The sequence below is a fragment of the Lampris incognitus genome, chromosome 17 (genome assembly GCF_029633865.1).
Source record: "Lampris incognitus isolate fLamInc1 chromosome 17, fLamInc1.hap2, whole genome shotgun sequence".
Taxonomy (NCBI): Eukaryota; Metazoa; Chordata; class Actinopteri; order Lampriformes; family Lampridae; genus Lampris; species Lampris incognitus.
Window position 1 is genome coordinate 857,116 of NC_079227.1, and position 26,119 is coordinate 883,234.

General features: G+C 45.8%; 2 protein-coding genes across 5 annotated transcripts in view; one reads left to right on the forward strand and one right to left on the reverse strand.

The window, feature by feature from the left end:
* LOC130127369 (zinc transporter ZIP11-like) overlaps window positions 1-19,960 on the forward strand; it is a 181,724-nt gene extending 161,764 nt beyond the window's left edge. For all 4 annotated transcript variants that reach the window (XM_056296994.1, XM_056296996.1, XM_056296993.1 and 1 more), the window contains exons 7-10: window positions 16,054-16,123; window positions 18,608-18,706; window positions 18,797-18,955; window positions 19,231-19,960. In XM_056296994.1, the coding sequence (XP_056152969.1) occupies window positions 16,054-16,123; window positions 18,608-18,706; window positions 18,797-18,955; window positions 19,231-19,309 (407 nt within the window). In that variant the 3' untranslated portion in view covers window positions 19,310-19,960. The remainder of the gene's footprint in view (window positions 1-16,053; window positions 16,124-18,607; window positions 18,707-18,796; window positions 18,956-19,230) is intronic.
* A 2,206-nt stretch (window positions 19,961-22,166) lies between these two features.
* LOC130127668 (ankyrin repeat and SOCS box protein 12-like) lies at window positions 22,167-25,798 on the reverse strand. The gene is made up of 3 exons (XM_056297376.1): window positions 25,780-25,798; window positions 23,672-24,439; window positions 22,167-23,222 (listed from the first exon to the last, which is right to left on the reverse strand). The coding sequence occupies exons 2-3, from the start codon at window positions 24,432-24,434 to the stop codon at window positions 23,074-23,076; spliced, it is 912 nt and encodes a 303-aa protein (XP_056153351.1). The 5' UTR covers window positions 24,435-24,439; window positions 25,780-25,798; the 3' UTR covers window positions 22,167-23,073.
* Between the last annotated feature and the right edge of the window lie 321 nt (window positions 25,799-26,119).

Genomic DNA, 26,119 nt, shown 5'->3' on the forward strand with positions numbered 1-26,119 from the left:
TACTGGGGAATAGTTGTAGAGATGGTGTGACGTTAACTAGAGCTACACTGGCCATGTGTACTGTCCTCAGAGTACTGGGGAATAGTTGTGGATATAGTGTGACGTTAACTAGAGCTACACTGACCATGTGTACTGTCCTCAGAGTACTGGGGAATAGTTGCAGAGATGGTGTGATGTTAACTAGAGCTACACTGACCATGTGTACTGTCCTCAGAGTACTGGGGAATAGTTGCAGATATGGTGTGACGTTAACTAGAGCTACACTGGCCATGTGTACTGTCCTCAGAGTACTGGGGAATAGTTGTGGATATAGTGTGACGTTAACTAGAGCTACACTGACCATGTGTACTGTCCTCAGAGTACTGGGGAATAGTTGTGGATATAGTGTGATGTTAACTAGAGCTACACTGGCCATGTGTACTGTCCTCAGAGTACTGGGGAATAGTTGTAGAGATGGTGTGACGTTAACTAGAGCTACACTGACCATGTGTACTCTCCTCAGAGTACTGGGGAATAGTTGCAGATATAGTGTGACGTTAACTAGAGCTACACTGACCATGTGTACTGTCCTCAGAGTACTGGGGAATAGTTTTGGATATAGTGTGACGTTAACTAGAGCTACACTGGCCATGTGTACTCTCCTCAGAGTACTGGGGAATAGTTGTAGAGATGGTGTGACGTTAACTAGAGCTACACTGGCCATGTGTACTGTCCTCAGAGTACTGGGGAACAGTTGTGGATATAGTGTGACGTTAACTAGAGCTACACTGGCCATGTGTACTCTCCTCAGAGTACTGGGGAATAGTTGTGGATATAGTGTGATGTTAACTAGAGCTACACTGGCCATGTGTACTGTCCTCAGAGTACTGGGGAATAGTTGTGGATATAGTGTGACGTTAACTAGAGCTACACTGACCATGTGTACTGTCCTCAGAGTACTGGGGAATAGTTGCAGATATGATGTGACGTTAACTAGAGCTACACTGGCCATGTGTACTGTCCTCAGAGTACTGGGGAATAGTTGTGGATATAGTGTGATGTTAACTAGAGCTACACTGGCCATGTGTACTGTCCTCAGAGTACTGGGGAATAGTTGTAGATATAGTGTGACGTTAACTAGAGCTACACTGACCATGTGTACTGTCCTCAGAGTACTGGGGAATAGTTGTGGATATAGTGTGACGTTAACTAGAGCTACACTGGCCATGTGTACTGTCCTCAGAGTACTGGGGAATAGTTGTGGATATAGTGTGACGTTAACTAGAGCTACACTGGCCATGTGTACTGTCCTCAGAGTACTGGGGAATAGTTGTGGATATAGTGTGATGTTAACTAGAGCTACACTGGCCATGTGTACTGTCCTCAGAGTACTGGGGAATAGTTGTGGATATAGTGTGATGTTAACTAGAGCTACACTGACCATGTGTACTGTCCTCAGAGTACTGGGGAATAGTTGTGGATATAGTGTGATGTTAACTAGAGCTACACTGACCATGTGTACTGTCCTCAGAGTACTGGGGAATAGTTGTGGATATAGTGTGATGTTAACTAGAGCTACACTGACCATGTGTACTGTCCTCAGAGTACTGGGGAATAGTTGCAGAGATGGTGTGACGTTAACTAGAGCTACACTGACCATGTGTACTGTCCTCAGAGTACTGGGGAATAGTTGTGGATATAGTGTGACGTTAACTAGAGCTACACTGACCATGTGTACTGTCCTCAGAGTACTGGGGAATAGTTGTGGATATGATGTGACGTTAACTAGAGCTACACTGACCATGTGTACTGTCCTCAGAGTACTGGGGAATAGTTGTGGATATAGTGTGATGTTAACTAGAGCTACACTGGCCATGTGTACTGTCCTCAGAGTACTGGGGAATAGTTGTAGAGATGGTGTGACGTTAACTAGAGCTACACTGGCCATGTGTACTGTCCTCAGAGTACTGGGGAATAGTTGTAGAGATGGTGTGACGTTAACTAGAGCTACACTGGCCATGTGTACTGTCCTCAGAGTACTGGGGAATAGTTGTGGATATAGTGTGATGTTAACTAGAGCTACACTGGCCATGTGTACTGTCCTCAGAGTACTGGGGAATAGTTGTAGAGATGGTGTGACGTTAACTAGAGCTACACTGGCCATGTGTACTGTCCTCAGAGTACTGGGGAATAGTTGTAGAGATGATGTGACGTTAACTAGAGCTACACTGGCCATGTGTACTCTCCTCAGAGTACTGGGGAATAGTTGTAGAGATGGTGTGACGTTAACTAGAGCTACACTGACCATGTGTACTGTCCTCAGAGTACTGGGGAATAGTTGTGGATATAGTGTGACGTTAACTAGAGCTACACTGGCCATGTGTACTGTCCTCAGAGTACTGGGGAATAGTTGTGGATATAGTGTGATGTTAACTAGAGCTACACTGGCCATGTGTACTGTCCTCAGAGTACTGGGGAATAGTTGCGGATATAGTGTGATGTTAACTAGAGCTACACTGGCCATGTGTACTCTCCTCAGAGTACTGGGGAATAGTTACAATCACAGCATTGCACGATGGTGTGGTTTCAAACACAGCACTGTGATTGTGAACCAGACTTCACACCACAGAAATGACCCACGCTGTTTCTCAGGTCTTCCTGGTCTTTCTTAGTTTCTCCTCCTCCTCTTCCTCCTCCCCCTCATCACCATCTCTTTCTTCCGTTTTTTTTCTCTCTCTAAAGTCTGATGCTATTTTAAGTCTTCCCTTTTTTTTCATTTTCTGTCTTGCTTTTCTGTCATGTTCTCTCACACTGACTTACATGTCTTTCTGCATGTCTCTCTCTCTCTCTCTCTCTCTCTCTCTCTCTCTCTCTCTCACTCTCTTTCGCTCTGTCTCTCACTCTCTGTCCCTCACACTCTCTCACTCTCTCACTCTCTCTCGCTCTCTCGTCCTCAAGAACAGAAAAGGAAGAGATGCAGTCGGATGATGAGGTAAAATTAAAAAGTCTGTTAAAAGGAAGCCCACAGAGGGTGGGCAGGACGATTTAAAAGCAAAGAGGCTTTCATGAGGTAAAAAGCCATCCTCCTCTTCTTCATCTGAGCAGGACACGAGAAAGAGACTGTGAGTTAGTTTCCACTCCTCATACACAGCGGGACACTGAAGGGAGCTGTGCTTTCCTGAAAATCAGCAAGTTTTTACAGGTCACCGAGGGTTTGAGGGCGCTCAGGGTGGAAAATTACTTTCCAGACTTGCAGCTTTTTGTTGACTCAGTCAGACGTTTTATGAAAAACACAGAAGATTTGGAGGTGAACACGTTTACTGAGCAGGAAGTCTTCAGACTGAGGAAACTGGTACAGAAAGTGAAACGGCAACTCCTTGATGATGCTTAAGATGAGTTTGGTGGACGAGTGTGTTGCTCTGGGCGATCCTCCTCTGACTGCTGCTGGAGGAGCCACTGATTCCTGGAGCCAGGCTGGAGGTCCACCACTGGTGCTCTCCAGGACTTTCCAGAAACTGGTTTCCACCAGGAACCTCACCCTACAGAGCAGAGCTTCTACACAGAAGTGGCCTTTTTTCCAGAACTGGGGGGGTGGGGGGTGGGGGGTGGGTGGTATTGTGCATAGTGGGAGTTGATGAAGGTGCTTTTCTTTTTTAACTGGTGTAATGAGGGAAAGTGCTGGCTGTCTTACTGGCTGTGTTTCATTTTATTTCTTTGCTACGTACGTTGGGTGAACACAACATCATTGCACGTTGTGCGTGTTGGGAGAGAGGTCCCCCTCTGGTGCTCTCCCTGAGGTGTCTTCCTATTTTCCCCCCTGTTAAAGGTTTTTAGGGAGTTGTCCCTCATCCAATGACAGGGTCTAAGGACAGGATGTTGTGTTGCCCCCTGAGGTGAATTTGTGTTTGTTATGTTGGGCTGTTTTATTTGGAAGTTCTGTTTTTGCAAATACTTGTTTAGATACCCAATGGTCTTTTTTTCCTGACGCTTTGTGTGTGTGTGTGTGTGTGTGTGTGTGTGTGTGTGTGTGTGTGTGTGTGTGTGTGTGTGTGTGTGTGTGTGTGTGTGTGTGTGTGTGTGAGAGCTGGATGATAAAGAGATGATTGTGTTTGAGTATCAGCTGTTGGACTGTAATGTATTCTGAATACATGCACCTTTTTGAAAATAGTAAAAAAAATATCTCTGTCTCTGTCTCTCTCGCTCTCTCTGCACTGCATGCTGGGAGTTTGGGTGGTGGGGAGCGTGGTGAGTTTGGTGGAGAATCTGTGACTTTTTCTCGATTTCCCCTCTTTTCTTTTTCCTACTGTGTTTATTGTATGATTATTTTGTAGTTGTGGTTGTTTTTAGTGTAGTTTGGTGTGTGTTTGGTTGTTGTTTGTGGCGGACGGTGAGCCGTGCTTCGTGCTGGCCACGGCGTCCCTTGAGACGCCGTCGTCCCTGTCTTTGAGGCACGGAGTGAGGATGGCGCCGCAGCCCAGTACCACGGTGCAGCAGGTGCTGGTGGCGGCAGGAGACCAGGTGGGGCATGGAGACATCTCGTCTGCTTCACGAAGGAATAAAGCGGTGGTTGTGTTTTTGAAGGAACAGGGTTTGGTCAACCAGCTGATAGAACTCGGCTTACTGGTAAACGATGAGTTTACACTGGTTTCCCCGCTGGCGGTGCCCTCCACCCGGATCACCGTGTCCGGAATCCCTCCTTTTATTCCCAACGAGGCGCTGGCGCAAGAACCGAGGCGCTTCGGGAAGCTGACGAGTGGGTTCCGGACAGTGAATCTGGGGTGTGAGGATGCCAGACTGACGCATGGTCGGTCTCTAAGGAAACAGGTGTTCATGTATTTGGACTCTCCGACCCAAACACTGAACGTCTCTTTCCGTGTTAAGCACGAGGAGGGTTTCTACATGGTGTATGCTGGCTCCGGGACTAGGAAGTGTTTTGAGTGTGGAGATGTGGGTCACAAGCGGATTGCTTGTCCACATAGACAGCACGCAGCGGGGTCTGCTGCGGCTGATGTGTGTGACAACGGGGAGGGGACCAGCGGGCAGCGGGCCGATATGGCTGACGGTGGTGAGCAGTGGGCTGCTGCAGCCCAATTATGGCTGACGGTGGTGAGCAGCGGGCCGCTGCAGCCGAAGTGGCTGACGGTGGTGAGCAGTGGGCTGCTGCAGCCCAATTATGGCTGACGGTGGTGAGCAGCGGGCCGCTGCAGCCGAAGTGGCTGACGGTGGTGAGCAGCGGGCCGCTGCAGCCGAAGTGGCTGACGGTGGTGAGCAGCGGGCCGCTGCAGCCGAAGTGGCTGACGGTGGTGAGCTGTCGCTGCGGACGAGGTAGCTGACAGTTGCAGGCATTGAGCCGCTGCAGCTGACAATGGGGAGGGAGGCAGCAAGCGGCAGACGCTGCCCAAGGCCGCTCCCCCTGAGCAGAGTGAGGCTGGTGGCTCCGTGGTCAGGGCCGCCGGTGCGTGCGGCTCTGTGTCTACGGATAATTTAGCAGGGGGGGTGGAGGCTGACCCTGTGGTCAGGACAGTGCAGAGGGAAGACGACATGGGGAGCTCGGAGCAGGTTTCAGTACAGGGGGCAGAGATGCTGCAGGTTGAAATGAACAATGGGGCAGAGAAGCAGGTGGTGAAGCCTGCTGGGTGGTGTGACGGTGTGACTGGTATGGAGCGGTAAGCTGAATCTGATAATGTTTTGGTAGCGGACAGTGACTCTCAGAGTGTAAACTTACACTCACTGGAGGGGATCAACAGTTATTTAGATGAGACATATGGCAAATCTGTGAATGTCATGAATTATTTTCCTGAAGCTGACAAATTCATTCGATCAGTTACTACACTGCGGCAGGTTGTGGGGTTGGTCAGTTACTACACTGCGGCAGGATGTGGGGTTGGTCAGTTACTACACTGCGGCAGGATGTGGGGTTGGTCAGTTACTACACTGCGGCAGGATGTGGGGTTAGATGTGTCGTGTATCTTTAGGAGTGGTTTGTGGTCTGTAAGCAGAGTAAACCTTTGTCCATACAGATCGTCATTAAACCCGGTCACCCCAAAGACGATACTAAGCGCTTCTTTCTCTATCTGAGAATAGTTGACTTCTGTTTTAGTGAGTGTCCTAGACACGTAGGCTATAGGTTTCTCACTGTTGTCTGGAAACTGATGTGAAATCACGGCACCTATGCTGTAAGGCGGAGCGTCACATGCCAAAATTACAGGCAGTTTAGGATCCTAATGTGTAAGCACTGGCGTGGCTACAAGCCGTGCTTTAGTACGCTCAAACGCCTCTTGACATTTTCTTGTCCAGTCCCTCTTTATCTTTATGTAGGAGCTCAGTCATAGGCTTAATCTCGCTGGACAGGTTTGGTATACATTTGCCATAGTAATTGAGCATGGCTAAGTACGACCTCAATTCTGTCACATGTTTCGGCACAGGAGCTTTGTCAGTAGCCTCAGTTTCCTCTTTAATTGGGCGCTCACCCTCGGCATCAAGTACATGCCCGAGGTAGGCCACACTGTTCTGAAAGAAGGCGCATGTCTCTTTGTTAAGCCTCAGCCCATGTTCTTCCAGTCTCTGTAACATGTGTTAAGATTGTGCAGATGTGCGGCGGTATCGGTTCCTGTTATCAACATATCCTCTAAGTAGCACACCACGCCATCAAGCCCTGGTAATACTTCATCCATAGTGCGCTGGAAAATAGCGGGCGCGCTAGCGACCCCAGGTGGCAAGCGGTTGCATACATAGAGACCTGTGTGTGTCTTGATGGTGAGAAACGGCTTACTTTTCTCATCCATGTCGAGCCGAGTGTAGCCCTGCGTCAAGTCAAGTTTAGTGAAATGCTTTCCACCTGCTAAAGTGGAGAATACATCCTGCGGTTTTGGAAGTGGGTACTGATCTACACTACCGTTCAAAAGTTTGGGATCACCCAAACAATTTTGTGTTTTCCATGAAAAGTCACACTTATTCACCACCATATGTTGTGAAATGAATAGAAAATAGAGTCAAGACATTGACAAGGTTAGAAATAATGATTTGTATTTGAAATAAGATTTTTTTTACATCAAACTTTGCTTTCGTCAAAGAATCCTCCATTTGCAGCAATTACAGCATTGCAGACCTTTGGCATTCTAGCTGTTAATTTGTTGAGGTAATCTGGAGAAATTGCACCCCACGCTTCCAGAAGCAGCTCCCACAAGTTGGATTGGTTGGATGGGCACTTCTTTGAGCAGATTGAGTTTCTGGAGCATCACATTTGTGGGGTCAATTAAACGCTCAAAATGGCCAGAAAAAGAGAACTTTCATCTGAAACTCGACAGTCTATTCTTGTTCTTAGAAATGAAGGCTATTCCATGCGAGAAATTGCTAAGAAATTGAAGATTTCCTACACCGGTGTGTACTACTCCCTTCAGAGGACAGCACAAACAGGCTCTAACAGGTACTATTTAATGAAGATGCCAGTTGGGGACCTGTGAGGCGTCTGTTTCTCAAACTAGAGACTCTAATGTACTTATCTTCTTGCTCAGTTGTGCAACGCGGCCTCCCACTTCTTTTTCTACTCTGGTTAGAGCCTGTTTGTGCTGTCCTCTGAAGGGAGTAGTACACACCGGTGTAGGAAATCTTCAATTTCTTAGCAATTTCTCGCATGGAATAGCCTTCATTTCTAAGAACAAGAATAGACTGTCGAGTTTCAGATGAAAGTTCTCTTTTTCTGGCCATTTTGAGCGTTTAATTGACCCCACAAATGTGATGCTCCAGAAACTCAATCTGCTCAAAGAAGTGCCCATCCAACCAATCCAACTTGTGGGAGCTGCTTCTGGAAGCGTGGGGTGCAATTTCTCCAGATTACCTCAACAAATTAACAGCTAGAATGCCAAAGGTCTGCAATGCTGTAATTGCTGCAAATGGAGGATTCTTTGACGAAAGCAAAGTTTGATGTAAAAAAAATCTTATTTCAAATACAAATCATTATTTCTAACCTTGTCAATGTCTTGACTCTATTTTCTATTCATTTCACAACATATGGTGGTGAATAAGTGTGACTTTTCATGGAAAACACAAAATTGTTTGGGTGATCCCAAACTTTTGAACGGTAGTGTACATCAAGCCACTGATTTACCGTCACCTTATAATCTCCGCAAATGCGCACTGATCCATCTTTGTTCGGAATGCACACTAGCGGCACAGCCCATTCACTATGCTGCACAGGAGAGATCATTCCCTGTTGTTCGAGTTCGGTTAACTTGTTATTCACGGCTTCACGCAGCACATAAGGCGCTGGACGTCTCTAAACATGAATAGGGGTAGAAATGCACAGAAAAGAGGCTTCGTGACAGAAGTCATCACACAGAAAGGACTGGATGTGTTTTTTTTTTTACAATAAACACAGTGACAGCATGAATGAAATAGACTGGGGCTTATGGTGGGCAGGGCAGCATGTGCTTAGCCATGGGACACATTTTAGTGCGGGAGTGGCCATTTTATTTTATTTTGCCTTAAATGTGAACATCTTGTCCAGCACAGAGATTGTGAAGGGCAGGGTCCTCATGGTGACAGCGGAAATAGCAGAGTTTAAGTTTATTTTTATAATGTTTATGCGCCAAACAATGGCTCTGAGCGTGAAGGGCTCTTTAAGATGTTGCAGGACAAATTGGGTAGCATTAATCCGGGAGAGTGTATTGTATTGGGTGGAGACTGGAATTGCTGCACTGACTTTACCTTAGATAGGACTGGAGAGGAGTCACACCTTCAGCCATCCTCTGTTTTGCCCCTTGTCTTAAAGAAATCTGATTTGGTTGATGTGTGGAGGATAAAACACCCTTCAGTCAGACAGTACACTTGGGTCAAAGTGTCAGATGGCAGAGTTAGTGCAGCTAGATTGGACAGGTTTTACGTGTCCAGCTCCTTTACAGCTCGAGTTGTTAATTGTCAGATCCACCCGGTTGCTTTTACAGATCATCATGTAGTTTTAATGGAGCTGATCTTATCTCCCACTAGAAAAACCAATTTAAAAAAATTTTTTTTTGGCATTTTAACGTTAAATTACTGCATGATCACAATTTTTGTGAAAACTTTCAATTGTTTTGGGATTTGTTGGCGATCTAAGAAAGACAATTTTCTTTCTCTAGCTTAATGGTGGGAGGTAGGAAAGGCCCAAATCAGGGTTTTTTTTGCCGGCAATACACATACGATTCCACAGCCAACATTAAGAGAGCTGTACAGGAGTTAGAAGAAGAGATAAGAGACCTGAAAGATGTTTCCACCTCACAGCCTGATCAGCAGCATAATAATCTCTTACACAGTAAAAGACAGCAGCTGAACTCCTTCCTGCGAGAGAGAGCTAAAGGAGCTTTAGTCTGAGCACGCATCACCAGACTCCAAGACATGGATGCACCAACTGCTTTCTTCTTTAATTTAGAGAAGTCAGTGGTTAAAAAAAACCATAAAAAAAACATGTTGTGTCTTCATCTTTCCTGATGGAAAGGTGACCACAGATTCCGCTGAGATGAGGAAGCATGCAGTGGACTTCTACACAGACTTGTTCAGGGCAGAGGGCTGTGATGTGGAATCTGCTGCGGAGCTTTTACAGGGTCTTTCCCAGCTGAGTCCAGAAGAACAGGATACATTGAGCATGGACATAACGCTAGATGAACTGACTGCTGCGGTATCTCAGATGGCGTCGGGCAAGGCTCCAGGAATAGACGGCTTACCAGCCAACTTTTTTAAACACTTCTGGAGTGTTGTGGGACAGGATCTTCTGTACATGTTTAAAGAGTGCTTTAAAAAAGGGACACTTCCTGCTTCATGCAGGTGTGCAGTTCTCTCTCTGCTGCCTAGGAGGGGAGATTTAGCCCTTTTGGAAAACTGGAGACCAGTAGCTCTTTTGTGTGCAGACTATAAAATCCTCTCCAAAGTTTTATCTAACAGACTGAAAATGTTTATTGAACTGTTGACTGGTGCGGATCAATCCTACTGTGTTCCAGACAGGTCTATGATAGATAATTTGTTTTTGATGAGAGATGTGTTTGATATATGTAAGCTATATGATATAAATGTTGGTATCTTGTCCATTGACCAAGAGAAGGCTTTTGACCGTGTAGATCACACTTTTCTTTTCTCCACCTTGCAGGCCTTTGGTGTTGGGGAGGGGTTCCTGTCCTGGATAAAGCTGCTGTATAGTGGTGCGTTTTGTGTAGTGAAGGTGGGGGGAGGGTTGAGCTGTCCTGTGCCAGTTGGGAGGGGGATTCGGCAGGGCTGCCCCATCTCAGGCCAGCTCTACAGCACTGCCATTGAGCCTCTCTTATGTAGGTTGAGGAGCAGGCTGAGGGGTCTCTCTCTGCCAGAACTAACTCAACACCCTTCGGTTGTTGTATCAGCATACGCTGACGATGTTAATGTGTTTGTCCAGGGAGAGGGAGATGTTCAGGAATTGAAAGAAAGCTTGGCCTTGTAATATGTCTTTTAGATGGCGGCGCGCTGGACGCAGCGGCTACTGCGGCTCCCTGTCCAGTGCCCCCTCATTTCATTTTTAACATGTGCCTGCACATTGTTTTTAATGACGATAAATTGAATTGAATTGAAAAGGCTTCTTCAGCCAAAGTCAACTGGGGGAAAAGTGAGGCTTATTTGGTGGGTCAGTGGGACTTGGGGAGTGCTCCTAGTCTTCCTGGGAATCTTAGGTGGGGGGTAAGAGGCATTAAAGTTCTATGAGTATATCTGGGAAGTGAGGACTTTCAGAGGCAGAACTGGGAGGGAGTACTGGAGAAGGTGGAAGCCAGGTTGTCTAAATGGAATTGGATGCTACCCCAGCTGTCCTACAGGGGAAGAGCTCTGATAGTTAATAACCTGGTCGCCTCATCTCTCTGGCACAGACTTACTGTTTTGGTACCAGCGCCAGGCCTTGCAGAAGAGATGCAGAAGCTCCTGGTGAGGTTTTTCTGGTCTGGTCAGCACTGGCTGAAGGCATCAGCCCTGTATCTCCCTGTGGCAGAGGGAGGACAAGGACTTATAGACATTCGGTCCAGGACTGCAGCCTTCAGACTACAGATGGCACAGAGGCTGCTGTATGGCTGTGGTCACTGCTGGTTGGCTGCTGCTCGGCTGCTTCTACGGAAAGCTGGTCGGCTTGGGTTGGATAAGCAGATTTTTTTTACTGAGATCAACAGATGCTGACCTAGTTGGACTCACATCCTTTTACAACTCTGTGGTTGAAGCCTGGCAGATGCTGAAGGTCACATGAACTCCTGACCCTAGACCAGGAATGTGGCTTTTTGAGGAGCCGCTGTTTCACAATGACTTCCTTACGAATACCACTTTCTCCTCTGTGACTGAACAGACAGCTTTTGTTGAGGCTGGCATTACCAAACTGGGCCATCTTACAAGAACATCCTTGGAAACACTTGGTGGCATCATCAACATCAGGTCCTCCAGAGTGCTGAAGAGGGTTGTGGAGGAAGCCTGGAGTCTGGGAGTCCCTGCCTGGGCCACTGAGGGTGTTTGCTGAAAATCGTGCTCTAGCTGACCGATGGGATGATGACAATGAGTATGTTTTTCCCTCCCTGATCATCAGTTCTGCATTTGGGGCATGGCGAGGGGGGAGTGGACTGCTTCTTTCCCTGAGTACACCAGTGCTGGGTAGTTTCAGCTCTTGTGGGAAGAAGCAGCTTTACCACAGCTGTGTGAAGGTACTCAACCTTTGCTCTCTGGCTGAAGTCAGGGAGTCAAGGTGGACTGAGGTTTTTGCTTCAGACTGTACCCCTAAAGGCAGGTGGAGGGTCCTGTATAAGCCTCCTGTTGAGAAACGGATGGCTGACCTCCAGTGGAGGATTATACAAGTTAAGTCCGTAAGTAGTATTTGGACAGTTACACAGTATTTGTAATTTTGCCCCTGTACACCACCACAGTGGATTTGAGATGAAGTATTTGAGATTTGATTGAAGAGTAGACTTTCAGCTTTAATTTAAGGGGTTGGATAAAAATGTGGCATTAACTGTTCAGGAATTACAGCCATGGATATACAGGGTCACCCCATTTTCAGAGGCTCAAAAGTAATTGGACAAACAAACATAACTCTGATTATAACAATTATATTTAATATTTGGAGGAAAATCCTTTGCAGTCAATGACTTTCTGAAGTCTGGAACCCATCGACATCTTCAAATTCTGAGTTCCCTCCTTTGAAATGCTCTGCCAAGACTTAACGGCAGCTGCCTTCAGTCGCTGGTTGTTTGTGGGTCTTTTGGCCGTTAGTTTGATCTTCAGCAAGTGAAAAGCATGCTCAGTTGGGTTGAGGTCAGGTGACTGACTTGGTCACTGATGAATATTCCACTTTTCTGCCTTGAGAGACACCTGGGTTGCTTTCTCAGCTTGTTTTATGTCATTATCCATCTGCAGTGTGAAGCGCTGTCCTCTCAGTTTTGTGACATTTGACTAAATCTGAGCAAATGGTATATCCTTATAAACATCACAATCCATCCTGCTGCTTCTGTCAGTAGTCACATCATCAATAAACACCAATGACTAAGTTCCATTGGCAACCATACATGCCCATTTCATAACACTACCTCCACCATGTCTGACAGATGATATGGTATGCTGCGAATCATGAGCTGTTCCCTTTGTTCTCCACACTTTTCCTCTTCCCATCCTTCTGGTACAAGTTAATCATTGCTTCATCTGTCCAAAGAACCTTGTTCCAGAGCTGGGTAGGTGTTTAGGTGTTTTTAAACACAGTCTAATCTGGCCTTCCTGTTCTTAAGTGACACCAGTGGTTTTCACCTTGTCATAAACCCTCTATATTTATTTTCATGCAGGCGTCTCTTGATTGTAGACTTGGTCAATGATACCCCTACCTCTCAAGAGTGTTTCTGACTTCACTAGATGTTGGGAATGTGTTTGTCTTCACTAGGGGAATAATTCTGCGATCATCCATTGTAGCTGTGTTCCGTGGTCTTCCAAGCCTTTTGGTGTTGCTGAGCTTACCAGTGCATTCTTTCTTTTTTAAGAGTGTACCAAAATGTTGATTTGGCCAATCCTGAAGTGTTTACTATCCATCTGATAGATTTCCTTTGCTTTTTCAGCCTAATGATGGCCTCCATCACTTGTATTGACACCTCTATGGACATCATGTTGAGAGTTGCGATGAACAGCCACCAAATGCAAATGTAAATACTTGGAATGAACTCCAGACCTTTTATCTGCTTAATTTGTCATGGAATAATGATGGAAAAGGTCTTACTTGCCCATGAAAACACTTGTTTGTCAAGTGTCCAATTAGAAACCCCAAATTCCAATGAAGTTGGGACGTTGTGTAAAAGGTGAATAAAAACAGAATACAATGATTTGCAAGTCCTTTTCGACCTATATTCAGTTGAATACACTACAAAGACAAGATATTTAATGTTCACACTGATAAACTTTTTGTTTTTTGCAAATATTCACTCATTTTGAATTTGATGCCTGCAACACGTTCCAAAGAAGCTGGGACAGGGGCAACAACAGACTGGGAAAGTTGAGGAATGCTCAAAAAACACCTGTTTGGAACATTCCACAGGTGAACAGTTTAACTGGAAACAGGTGAGTGTCATGATTGGGTATAAAAGGAGCATCTCCGAAAGGCTCATTCGTTCACAAGCAAGGATGGGGCGAGCTTCACCACTTGTGAACAACTGCGTGAGCAATTAGTCCAACAGTTTAAGAACAACGTTTCTCAACGTACAACTGCAAGGAATTTAGGGATTTCATCATCTACAGTCCATAATATGTCTGTGAATGTTCTCATTCATCCAGGTCATGGTTATTCAAAGGAGGTGAATCAAGTGCAACTGAACTTGGTATATATCCCTGAAGACGTTTCGCTTCTCATCCAAGAGGCGAAACGTCTTCATGGATATATACCAAGTCCAGTTGCACTTGATTCAACTCCTTTGGATAGTCCATAATATCATCAAAAGATTCAGAGAATCCGGAGAAATCTCTGCATGTAAGCGGCAAGGCCGAAAACCAACACTGAATGCCCGTGACCTTCGACCCCTCAGGCGGCACTGCATTAAAAACCGACATCATTCTGTAAAGGATATGACCACGTGGGCTCAGGAGCACTTGGGAAAACCATCGTCAGTTAACACAGTTGGCCACTACATCTACAAGTGCAAGTTAAAACTCTACCATGCAAAGCCAAAGCCAGATATCAACACCACCCAGAAACGCCGCCGGCTTCTCTGGGCCGGTGCTCATCTGAGATGGACTGACGCAAAGTGGACAAGTGTGCTGTGGTCCGATGAGTCTACATTTCACATTGTTGTTGTAAATCATGGATGTCGTGTCCTCCGGGCTAAAGAGGAAAAGGAACATCCAGATTGTTATCAGCCCAAAGTCCAAAAGCCAGCATCTGTGATGGTATGGGGGTGTGTTAGTGCCCATGGCATCATGGGTAACTTGCACATCTGTAAAGGCACCATTAATGCTGAAAGGTACATACAGGTTTTGGAGCAACATATGCTGCCATCCAAGCGACGTCTTTTTCAGGGACGTCCCTGCTTATTTCAGCAAGACAATGCCAAGCCACATTCTGCACGTGTTCCAACAGCGGGGCTTCGTAGTAAAAGAGTGCGGGTACTGGACTGGCCTGCCTGCAGTCCAGACCTGTCTCCCATTGAACATGTGTGGCGCGTTATGAAGCGCAAAATACGGCAAAGGAGACCCTGGACTGTTGAGCAACTGAAGTCGTACATCAGCAAGAATGGGAAAGAATTCCACCTACAAAGCTTCAACTATTGGTGTGCTCAGTTCCCAAACGCTTATTGAGTGTTGTTAAAAGGAAAGGTGGTGTGACACAGTGGTGAACATGCCCCTGTCCCAGCTTCTTTGGAACGTGTTGCAGGCATCAAATTCACAATGAGTGAATATTTGCAAAAAAACAATAAAGTTTATCGGTTTGAACATTAAATATCTTGTCTTTGTAGTGGATTCAGCTGAATATAGGTGGAAAAGGATTTGCAAATCATTGTATTCTGTTTTTATTTACATTTTACACAACATCCCAACTTCATTGGAATTGAGGTTTGTACTTTTGATCCTCTGAAAAGGGGGTGACCATATATACTGGCTGTAATTCCTGAACGGTTAATGCAATATTTTTGTCCAGCCCCTTAAATTAAAGCTGAAAGTCCACACTTCAGTCACATATTGATTATTTCATTTCAAATCCACTGTGGTGGTATACAGGGGCAAAATTACAAATATTGTGTCACTGTCCAAGTACTTATGGACCTAACTGCACATGGAGCAATAGCTACGAACAGACACAGAGCTCACCTGGATCCAAGCACTGGGGAGGCTGTCCTTTCTGCACTCAGAGGGAAACGTTAGAGCATTTAGTGGTCTCTTGTCCTAGACTGGTGGGCTTATTTAGGGTACTGCAGGACTGGGTAGAAGCTTTGGGTGGGGGTTTCTCCATCCCCATGTTTGTTTGTGGGCCCAAATACACGGCAAGAAAAAGGCTGCTCCTGGTCCTAGTCAATTTTCTGTTCAGCACTGCTAAGCTTGCGATCTGGAAGACCAGGAAGAACCAGTTGCTAGGTCAGGGCTGGACTGATGTGGTGCAGAGTATGAAGGGTTTGGTCCAGTAAGCTGGACTCTTCCAGGGCTTTGCGGGGGTTACAACGTGTTTTATGTTCACTAAGTGAAGATGGGTCACTTGTTCTGAATTTCTAATTCATTATGGTCACGTGTGTGTGTGTGGGTGTTTTGATTGAGTAGTGATGCATGTGATTTTGTTTTTCTAGCTCACCGCTAATGTTGACTTGATGGGAATGGAGTGTTAGTTTTTTACTGTGATGTAAATAAAAGTTATTTTAAAAGTCAAAGTCTCTCTGTCTCTCACTCGCTCTCTCTCTCAAATTCAAATAGCTGTATTGGCATGAACAAAAAGTATGTTGTTGCTAAAGCAGTTTGCAGAAGATTAAAACATTACATCACATATTGAATACACATTAAATTCACATTACAGCTCATATTAATACATAGGTGTCATCACATAAGCTCTCTCTCTCTGTGTGTGTGCGTGCGTGTGCGTGTGTTTTGCAGAGGGTTTGGCCGTAGGTGTAGGATTTGGGGCCATTGGAAAGACCACATCTGCCACGTTTGAGAGTGCCAGGTAAGACAACCGAGTCAGGTGGATCAGATCGATCTCCACATATCCAAACCTTCAGGTTCAAGCCTGCGAGCCTTCAGGTTTACAGATGAAAATTGTTTTCACCATGACAACATCCTTCTTTTATCTTTCCAGTCAGCCCAGAGCTGTAAACATGATGAACCCTGTGTTTTTAAATCAGTCATGGACTATTCCATTTTATTAGTCTACATCTCGGTTACTGGGATTAGTAGAAACAGTTTCTCCTTTGCTTTGCTCTGTCGGGAACTTTTTTAGTCTTGCTTACATCATTTGTCAAATTCGAAGTCAGTATGAGTCCTTTTAATATTATTCCACCTTGATCATGAAATATTGAATATTCATTAGCTCAGCGGCGCAGTGGTGCAGTGGTTAGCGCGGATGCCTCACAGCAAGAAGGTCCTGGGTTCGAGCCCCGGGGTAGTCCAGCCTTGAGGGTCATCCCGGGTCGTCCTCTGTGTGGAGTTTGCATGTTCTCCCTGTGTCTGTGTGGGTTTCCTCCGGGGGCTCCGGTTTCCTCCCACAGTCCAAACACATGTAGGTCAGGTGACTCAAAGACATGTAGGTCAGGTGACTCAAAGATATGTAGGTCAGGTGACTCAAAGACATGTAGTTCAGGTGACTCAAAGACACGTAGGTCAGGTGACTCAAAGACATGTAGGTCAGGTGAATCAAAGACATGTAGGTCAGGTGACTCAAAGACATGTAGGTCAGGTGACTCAAAGACATGTAGGTCAGGTGACTCAAAGACATGTAGGTCAGGTGAATCAAAGACATGTAGGTCAGGTGACTAAAAGACATGTAGGTCAGGTGACTCAAAGACATGTAGGTCAGGTGACTCAAAGACATGTAGGTCAGGTGAATCGGCCGTACTAAATTGTCCCTAGGTATGAGTGTGTGTGTGTGTGTGTGTGTGTGTGTGTGTGTGTGTGTGTGTGTGTGTGTGTGTGTGTGTTGGCCCTGTGATGGCCTGGTGGCCTGTCCAGAGTGTCTCTCCGCCTGCCACCCAGTGACTGCTGGAATAGGAATGTAAAACGTCTGCAGCTCTCTGACATCTAGTGGAGATTTGTCAATACTGCACCCAGAAGACCAGCTCTATCCCCAGACATCCATCTAAATACATCTGCCCTCTGTGCGACCTGCAGCAACACTACACGAACTGTTGTGGCATTATGTTTTACCATATCCGAAGCTTTGACTTGTTGTTATGTACCATTCATTGAAAGGCTTTGTTTAAGCTTTAGAAAATGAATATTTAAAAAGAGCAAATTTGAGCATCTTCCTGGCTTGGACAAACACCCAGTTAGGATAACCACACTTAACCAGGGCCTGTTTAATGTGGCATTCCTCCCCTTCTCCTGCCGCTGAAGAAGTCATTTAGATGAGTGATGAAACGTTTCTCCCACTAAACGTTGTGTCCAGATGAACTGGTTCAACTTGTCTGGGTATGTATGAATGACTTAGTCTCATGAATTTGTCTGGGTATGGATGACTTGGTCTCATGAACTTGTCTGGGTATGAATGACTTAGTCTCATGAACTTGTCTGGGTATGGATGACTTGGTCTCATGAACTTGTCTGGGTATGTATGGATGACTTAGTCTCATGAACTTGTCTGGGTATGAATGACTTAGTCTCATGAACTTGTCTGGGTATGGATGACTTGGTCTCATGAACTTGTCTGGGTATGAATGACTTAGTCTCATGAATTTGTCTGGGTATGGATGACTTGGTCTCATGAACTTGTCTGGGTATGAATGACTTAGTCTCATGAACTTGTCTGGGTATGTATGGATGACTTCGTCTCATGAACTTGTCTGGGTATGTATGACTTGGTCTCATGAACTTGTCTGGGTATGTATGGATGACTTAGTCTCATGAACTTGTCTGGGTATGAATGACTTAGTCTCATGAACTTGTCAGGGTATGGATGACTTGGTCTCATGAACTTGTCTGGGTATGTATGGATGACTTGGTCTCATGAACTTGTCTGGGTATGTATGGCTTGGTCTCATGAACTTGTCTGGGTATGTATGGATGACTTAGTCTCATGAACTTGTCTGGGTATGAATGACTTAGTCTCATGAACTTGTCAGGGTATGGATGACTTGGTCTCATGAACTTGTCTGGGTATGTATGGATGACTTGGTCTCATGAACTTGTCTGGGTATGTATGGATGACTTGGTCTCATGAACTTGTCTGGGTATGTATGGATGACTTGGTCTCATGAACTGGGCAGGTCCTCTTTATGAGAGCATTAGTTCACCCAATCTGGTGCATGCAAGCCTGCTGTTGAATTAAATTACATGGAGAATTGATGTAATTCATGATGTCCTTCTGAACAGATTTATGTTTATCTTTCCTCTCTCTCTCTCTCTCTCTCTCTCTCTCTCTCTCTCTCTCTCTGTCTGTCTCTCTCTCTCTCTCTCTCTCTCTCTCTCTCTCTCTCTCTCTCTCTCTCTCTCTCAGGAACTTAGCCATTGGCATTGGCATTCAAAATTTCCCAGAAGGTTTAGCGGTGAGTCTTCCTCTGAGGGGCTCCGGAATATCGACGTGGAGAGCCTTCTGGTAGGGATCATTGATGTGTGTTTTCTCCACACACATATAGTTGTGTGTGTGTGTGTGTGTGTGTGTATTTATTAGTCTCTCTCTCTGTAGGTACGGACAGTTGAGCGGGATGGTGGAGCCCATCGCAGGTCTGCTGGGTGCCCTCGCTGTGGTTTTGGCAGAACCTCTGCTGCCCTACGCTCTGGCCTTCGCCGCAGGGGCGATGGTCTATGTGGTGGTCGATGACATCATACCTGAGGCTCAGGTCAGGTATGTACTTGGCACATTTAGTCTTACTTCCATTTCTACTTTGACAGGTTAGGGTGTAGATTGAGGGCTTGAATGACAAATAGACGGATGGATAAAAACATAAGATGGAGAATGAAGGCAGGAAGAAGGCCTGGATGAAGGAGATGTATGACAGATGTGTGTGTGTTGGGGGTTTAAATTGTTAATAAATCTCAAGGCTGATGTAGATGTTGATTCGTCCCTTCTCTTTGTTCTCAATCCCTCTCTCTTTCATTCACCTCCGTTTGTGTCACTAGTGGGAACGGGAAGCTGGCATCCTGGACCTCCATCCTTGGCTTTGTGGTGATGATGTCACTGGACGTTGGGTTGGGTTGATGAGGTCACAACAGCGGTGTGATATCATCAGAGCACTGCTGACCTGCCATAAAAAGGGACCAAATATTCTAAACACAAAAACTTTTTTTTGTCAATTTAACCTCAGAATGTTTAAGTCGTCTTTAAACCAATCAGTTTCTCTGCCGCTTTATGAAAGCCACATAAATCTAACCTTGATTATGTTGTTCCGTTTCTCTGCCGGCGATAGCTTCGTCATAGGATTTAACAGTACTTGAAGGGAGATGTTTGATTTTGATTCCGCTGTAAAAAGTGAAGACTTGTTTTATTTTATCTTTTTCCATTTCCAATTCCTTCTTTCCGTTCCTGTTTAGTGCTGAATGCATTTGTTCGGTTCTAAAGGTGAAGCATCTGATCTGCAGAGTTCAGCAAGCTTTTGCTTGGTAAACTGCTCGACCACATCACTGTAAGACCAGGAGTGCTGGCTTACCTTCTAAGCAATAAGAGCTGTTTTCTGTGGGGTTGAGCTGAACGATGACTGGATCAGATTCACTGACACTTTACTTTTGACCGTCGGATTTCACGTTTCGTTTTCTGGTGGCCATCTGACTTTGTTTGAATGTCTTCCTTTGTCGTCGTGTACTTTCATAAACAGACGGTCAGAAGAGTGTTTTGTTTAATCATTAAATGGCGATGGGATTCTACAGGCTGCCTTCTGTCCTCCTTCCATTCGTCTGGTTTCCGGTGTAGAGCAACAGCAGACTGTCACAGGACCCACTGAGCTTCATCCATTTATTCAGATGTTACAGAGTAAAGCAAGCTCTTCTCCACGGGGCCACGTCTGGACCAACACCCCGAATACACACTGGAGCCTGCGGAATTAATTAGTTGCTGCCACGCAACACACAATTCTTCCTTTGGGGGTTCTTTTATTTTCAGTACCTCCCAAGGCTAGGAAAACATACCATCTACCACTACTGCTACTACTACTAGTACTGCTACTACTACTAGTACTGCTACTACTGCTATTAGTACTGCTACTGCTACTACTACTACTGGTACTGCTACTGCTACTAGTACTACTACTACTGCTACTGCTACTAGTACTACTACTGCTACTAGTACTACTACTTCTACTGCTACCACTACTGCTACTAGTACTACTGGTACTGGTACTGCTACTAGTACTACTACTACTGCTACTACCACTACTGCTACTACTGCTACTGGTACTACTACTGCTACTAGTACTACTGGTACTACTACTACCTTCGGCTGCTCCAGCGGGCTTACAACTGTACTTTTAAGACAAACAAAGCTAAAACACATTATTTCACTCTCGTGTTAACCCACTCGTAATACTGAGTTTCCCGTTACCAGGAAAACGATAGGCGCAGCACCAAGTCCTTGTTCTGAGCTGGTTTCAGGACTCACGGTGAGGTCCAGGGCGAGGTCCAGAGCGAGGTCCAGAGTGAGGTCCAGGGCGAGGTCCAGAGTGAGGTCCAGGGTGAGGTCCAGGGCGAGGTCCAGAGTGAGGTCCAGGGCGAGGTCCAGAGCGAGGTCCAGGGCGAGGTCCAGAGCGAGGTCCAGGGTGAGGTCCAGGGCGAGGTCCAGGGCGAGGTCCAGAGTGAGGTCCAGGGCGAGGTCCAGGGCGAGGTCTAGAGTGAGGTCCAGGGCGAGGTCCAGAGTGAGGTCCAGAGCGAGGTCCAGAGTGAGGTCCAGGGCGAGGTCCAGGGCGAGGTCTAGAGTGAGGTCCAGGGTGAGGTCCAGAGCGAGGTCCAGAGTGAGGTCCAGGGTGAGGTCCAGAGTGAGGTCCAGGGTGAGGTCCAGGGCGAGGTCCAGAGTGAGGTCCAGGGCGAGGTCCAGAGCGAGGTCCAGGGCGAGGTCCAGAGCGAGGTCCAGGGCGAGGTCCAGAGTGAGGTCCAGGGCGAGGTCCAGAGTGAGGTCCAGGGCGAGGTCTAGAGTGAGGTCCAGGGTGAGGTCCAGGGCGAGGTCCAGAGCGAGGTCTAGGGCGAGGTCCAGAGTGAGGTCCAGGGCGAGGTCCAGGGAAAGGAAAAACACACGTTCCTCTGCTTTAAACAGTAAGCACTGGACATGTGACGGATGCAGCCAACTCGCTAGCGAGCCTTGGAACAAACCACTTTTCTTACAAGTCCGGATCTTCCGCACAGCCTGCTTGCTGACAAACCCACCACGCACTTCAAACAGAGGTCAGCTCACTGATGTTCCTTACAGAACAACTATTCCAGTCACATGTTCGTGATCCACGGTGTATTCACCGATTATTTCCCACCCCATTACCCGGCTCAACCAGAACGGAAACAAGATTGAGATGCACCCGGCTCGCTAACCTTACAATCTTCCACGCCTCGCCATCTGGTGGACAAACGTTGCAACTGGTAGTTACGGACCTAGGATTCCTTTCTAACAAGTTTTTAACATGTTCTCTGAACTAAAACAACCATTGCTTTGTAGCTTATCCTATGGGGAATATATTTTACTTTTCACCCGGCTACACATATGTGACTTTACTCCATCTCTTGGCTAAATAAATCCCTCAGTCAGGGTTCAGTGAGACTCAGGCTGAAGGCGACTGGCTGAGACAAACTGAAACCTGCAACACGTGGTCTGCAGTAATGCAAACCATGTTAACATGGGCACTTACGCTCCTTTTTAACACGAAATTTCCAATCTTTTAAAGCCTGAAATGTCCAGATTATTTCACCATTTGCCTTCCACAAATGTCAGACTTGTAGGAAACTTTGCACGGCTGTGTTCTCTGGGTTCATTCTCCATTACATGAGTGTCACCCAGCTTCATTATAAATTGTAAAATAAATCACTATATAGAAATAAAAAAAGGTCAATGCAGGTGACAACTATTTAGACTGTAAATAATGTGCAAACTCCTACATGTGAGAATGCAGCATAACCACAGGCATTTAATATTTTAAATTCACAATAGGTCTAACAGCATTAGCACATAAAGAGCAGACATGACAACTTCACGGTGAAAAACAGAGAAAAAAACACGATAATCTGGCTGTCCAGACCTGCAGATCTATGGTCAATTCTGTTGTTGGTTCCAAGTCCATCGAAGTTTATGAACAAATTAGAAAAGAGCAAACTAGGGAAGTCATGACGCCAAGCGTTATTAACAATTATTCAATGGAAGGTTTCCATCTTGTTAAACCCTTTTTTCTGCTGGTCAACTGGCTGGGTAATACTAGGATGAATTAATGTTGATTTTAGTAGTTTTTCCAATTTGTAAGTACAAGTGACATTTTCTCTGAAAATGTGAACAGAAATCAGAGGCTGAGTGTTGATATTTTATATACATTTTTTTTGGTATATTTTAGTCATACTTTCAATTGTGTGGCCTGAAATGATGGGAATGCTGCTCTTAACCGGCAGTAGTTCTACTTAAGCCACTGAAAATGGTTTCCCTTGCTAAAACTACATTTTTAACCATATCTCTTATCTAATAAATGAAGAAAAATCAGTGATGAATGTAACTGAACTATTTTCATCCACAACAGACTTCCACCCATGAGTTTACTGTAATAAAGAATAAACTGTATTGTCTGTTATAGACTTCAGTAGAGAAGAAACCATAAACTGGGACCCAAAAAAACCCCAGTAGGCTTTTAAAATCTTATGACATCTGGTGCAAGGAGCAGATGGAAAACATGACAGCAGAACTAAAGAATAAAACCACTAGAGCCTCACTTCATTTTGAACTCCAGTTTACACATAATGTAATTCACACGAGCTAGCAGCACTTTAGTCTTCTGTAGAACTATAGATCTACAGAATAAGTGGTGCCGTCTTGTATTGCAGGAAGTTGATGAGGCATGGCGGCAGCTCCAGTTGATCAATGTGTTGGATTCTGTTGATCTTCTTCATGTGTCCCCGGATAGCCAGTCTGCACTGGGATGACAGAGACTTTGGGCTTCCTGGATGTGGAAAGTAACAACAGGAAGACACAAACATGATCAATTTTCTATTTCCCACTCATCTTTTTTTTCCCCATCAGAGCACCCTTCCTCACTCTTAGATTTCACATACTGGCTATCTATATCTTAAAGCTTATTCATGTTAGCAACTCGTGTTAAATCGCTCTGTACTAATTCTTAAATGACCATTCAAAATGCACATATATAGCCTTTATAGAAGTGCCAGCTTGTTGGACTACAGCTGAACTTGTTTGGACAATTCAGGCTGTGTTGTCTACTGCCATGAATTTCCCAATGAATTCACTGGTAAACCGAGATATTTTTGTTTTGTTTGGGCTGCTAGATATTTATTCGATTTCACTTTAGTGCCAATCACTGTAAATCTGTAGAGTTGAAGGAAGGAAACGGATATGTGAGGGTTTGTTTCAGCATGTCTGGTGCATCTGAACCTCTCTCTCGTAGAAGCAGTTCCACAGCCTCATTTTGCTTCGTGGACTTCTCAATGATCAGCGTAGGGAGGTAGACGTTTGCGCCAAATTCAATCAAAAGCTGGATGTACTCCATGCCACAGCCATGCCGAAGACACATCTCAAGCACAGTTTTGGGCTTCTTGATTTTACTCCGAAGCTTCAAGTCTGTGCAGTTGTAATCTGGATCCGCTCCATAGAGGAGCAAGACTTTAAAACACTCCATGTGTCCGTAAATAGCGGCGAGATAGAGTGGGCCACTAGTAAAACTCGCACTTGAAGTCCAAAGCAAGACTTTGGAGCGGGAATTAACCTCTGCACCATGTTTCAGCAGTTCCTGCAGTATCTCCACGTCCCCTTCCCTGGTGGCAGTGAGGACAGGGGAGCAGTTGTTGGAGGAGCTGCCGTTGGGGTTTGCCCCGGCTCGAAGGAGAGCGAGGACGCAGTCCAGATACTTCCCACACACAGCCGTGAAGAGGGGCGTCTGGGCCTTGATATCCACACAGTCTATGTCGGCGCCATGGGCCAGGAGGACCTGCAGACACCTGAGATGGCCTTTTGAAGCTGCCAGCCGCAGAGGAGTGCCCGCAATGCCCCAGCCACCTCTGAAGTTGATGACCTTCTTGAAGATTTCCTGACACAGCATGTCGTCAAGGAGTCTGTCATCATCTTGTGACACTGCAAGTCTCAGGTGGTTTACCTTAAGGCTGTTTTCTTCCTCTTCGGGGGACCTCAGCCGGATCATAGAGCCTGTTTTAGGAAGGTTCATGACAGTTATTGCTTGAATGCTAAAGTTTGAATAGAGAGCTGAGCAACTTTAAACTAAACAGCATTAACTTTAACCAGACAGATAGGACAGGGTTGCAAACTTTAACGTGCAGTAAGTTTAACCAGACAGATATGGCAGGGTAGCAGGCTTTAACCAGACAGATATGGCAGGGTAGCAGGCTTTAACCAGACAGATATGGCAGGGTAGCAGGCTTTAACCAGACAGATATGGCAGGGTAGCAGGCTTTAACCAGACAGATATGGCAGGGTAGCAGACTTTAACCAGACAGATATGGCAGGGTAGCAGGCTTTAACCAGACAGATGTGGCAGGGTAGCAGGCTTTAACCAGACAGATATGGCAGGGTAGCAGGCTTTAACCAGACAGATATGGCAGGGTAGCAGGCTTTAACCAGACAGATATGGCAGGGTAGCAGACTTTAACGTGCAGTAACTTTAACCTGACAGATATGGCAGGGCAGCAGGCTTTAACCAGACAGATATGGCAGGGTAGCAGGCTTTAACTTGCAGTAACTTTAACCAGACAGATATGGCAGGGCAGCAGGCTTTAACCAGACAGATATGGCAGGGCAGCAGGCTTTAACCAGACAGATATGGCAGGGTAGCAGGCTTTAACCAGACAGATATGGCAGGGTAGCAGGCTTTAACTTGCAGTAACTTTAACCAGACAGATATGGCAGGGCAGCAGGCTTTAACCAGACAGATATGGCAGGGCAGCAGGCTTTAACCAGACAGATATGGCAGGGTAGCAGGCTTTAACCAGACAGATATGGCAGGGTAGCAGGCTTTAACCAGACAGATATGGCAGGGTAGCAGGCTTTAACCAGACAGATATGGCAGGGTAGCAGGCTTTAACTTGCAGTAACTTTAACCAGACAGATATGGCAGGGTAGCAGGCTTTAACCAGACAGATATGGCAGGGTAGCAGGCTTTAACCAGACAGATATGGCAGGGTAGCAGGCTTTAACCAGACAGATATGGCAGGGTAGCAGGCTTTAACTTGCAGTAACTTTAACCAGACAGATATGGCAGGGCAGCTAAACTGTCATTTCTCTCTAGATGACAACACTCAGGCCCATTTTGAGGCTGGTTCGTTTAATTCAGACGCGTTTCAAGACTCGTCATCTAATGAACACATAATTCATGTAACATCGATAATTAGCTTCATATATCAAGCAACAGAGACAACTACAAGCTTCACCAAAAAGACAGGTATTCACGTAGACTAGACTGCAGAGCGACGGAGCTGATGAATAACGAAAGCTTTATCTTTTCTTTTTGTGGAGTTGTCTTTATGACGTACCCTGGCAGCAGCATCCGCATCCACCATAGCCCTGCTTCCGTTTCGTCGTCGTCTTCCTGCTTTTCTTCTTCATCGTCGTGTCTGCTTCCGATGCCTCTTCTTCTTGCTTGCTTCTCATTGGCGGTTGGCATCCGAAATGTGACATTACCGCCATCTACTGAATTTAAACTAAATCTCCACTAACTAAATAAAATAGTAAGTCCTCCCCAGCCATTTCCCCACCCTGCTATAACTTCTTTATTTCTCAGCTTTGTGAGAGGTTCAAAGCCTCTCAAGAGCTGATGCACACATTCTCCAGAAACTCTTCTTCTATTTCGTTTCGACAGACAAGATGCTACTA

What these genes read in the sequence shown, in the direction of transcription:
- LOC130127668 (XM_056297376.1), bottom strand. Translation starts at nt 24,434, where the DNA reads ATGATCCGGCTGAGGTCCCCCGAAGAGGAAGAAAACAGCCTTAAGGTA. An exon ending in ACTGCTTCTACGAGAGAGAG is followed by an intron (nt 23,223 to 23,671) that starts GTTCAGATGCAC and finishes TTCCACATCCAG; the next exon opens with GAAGCCCAAAGTCTCTGTCA.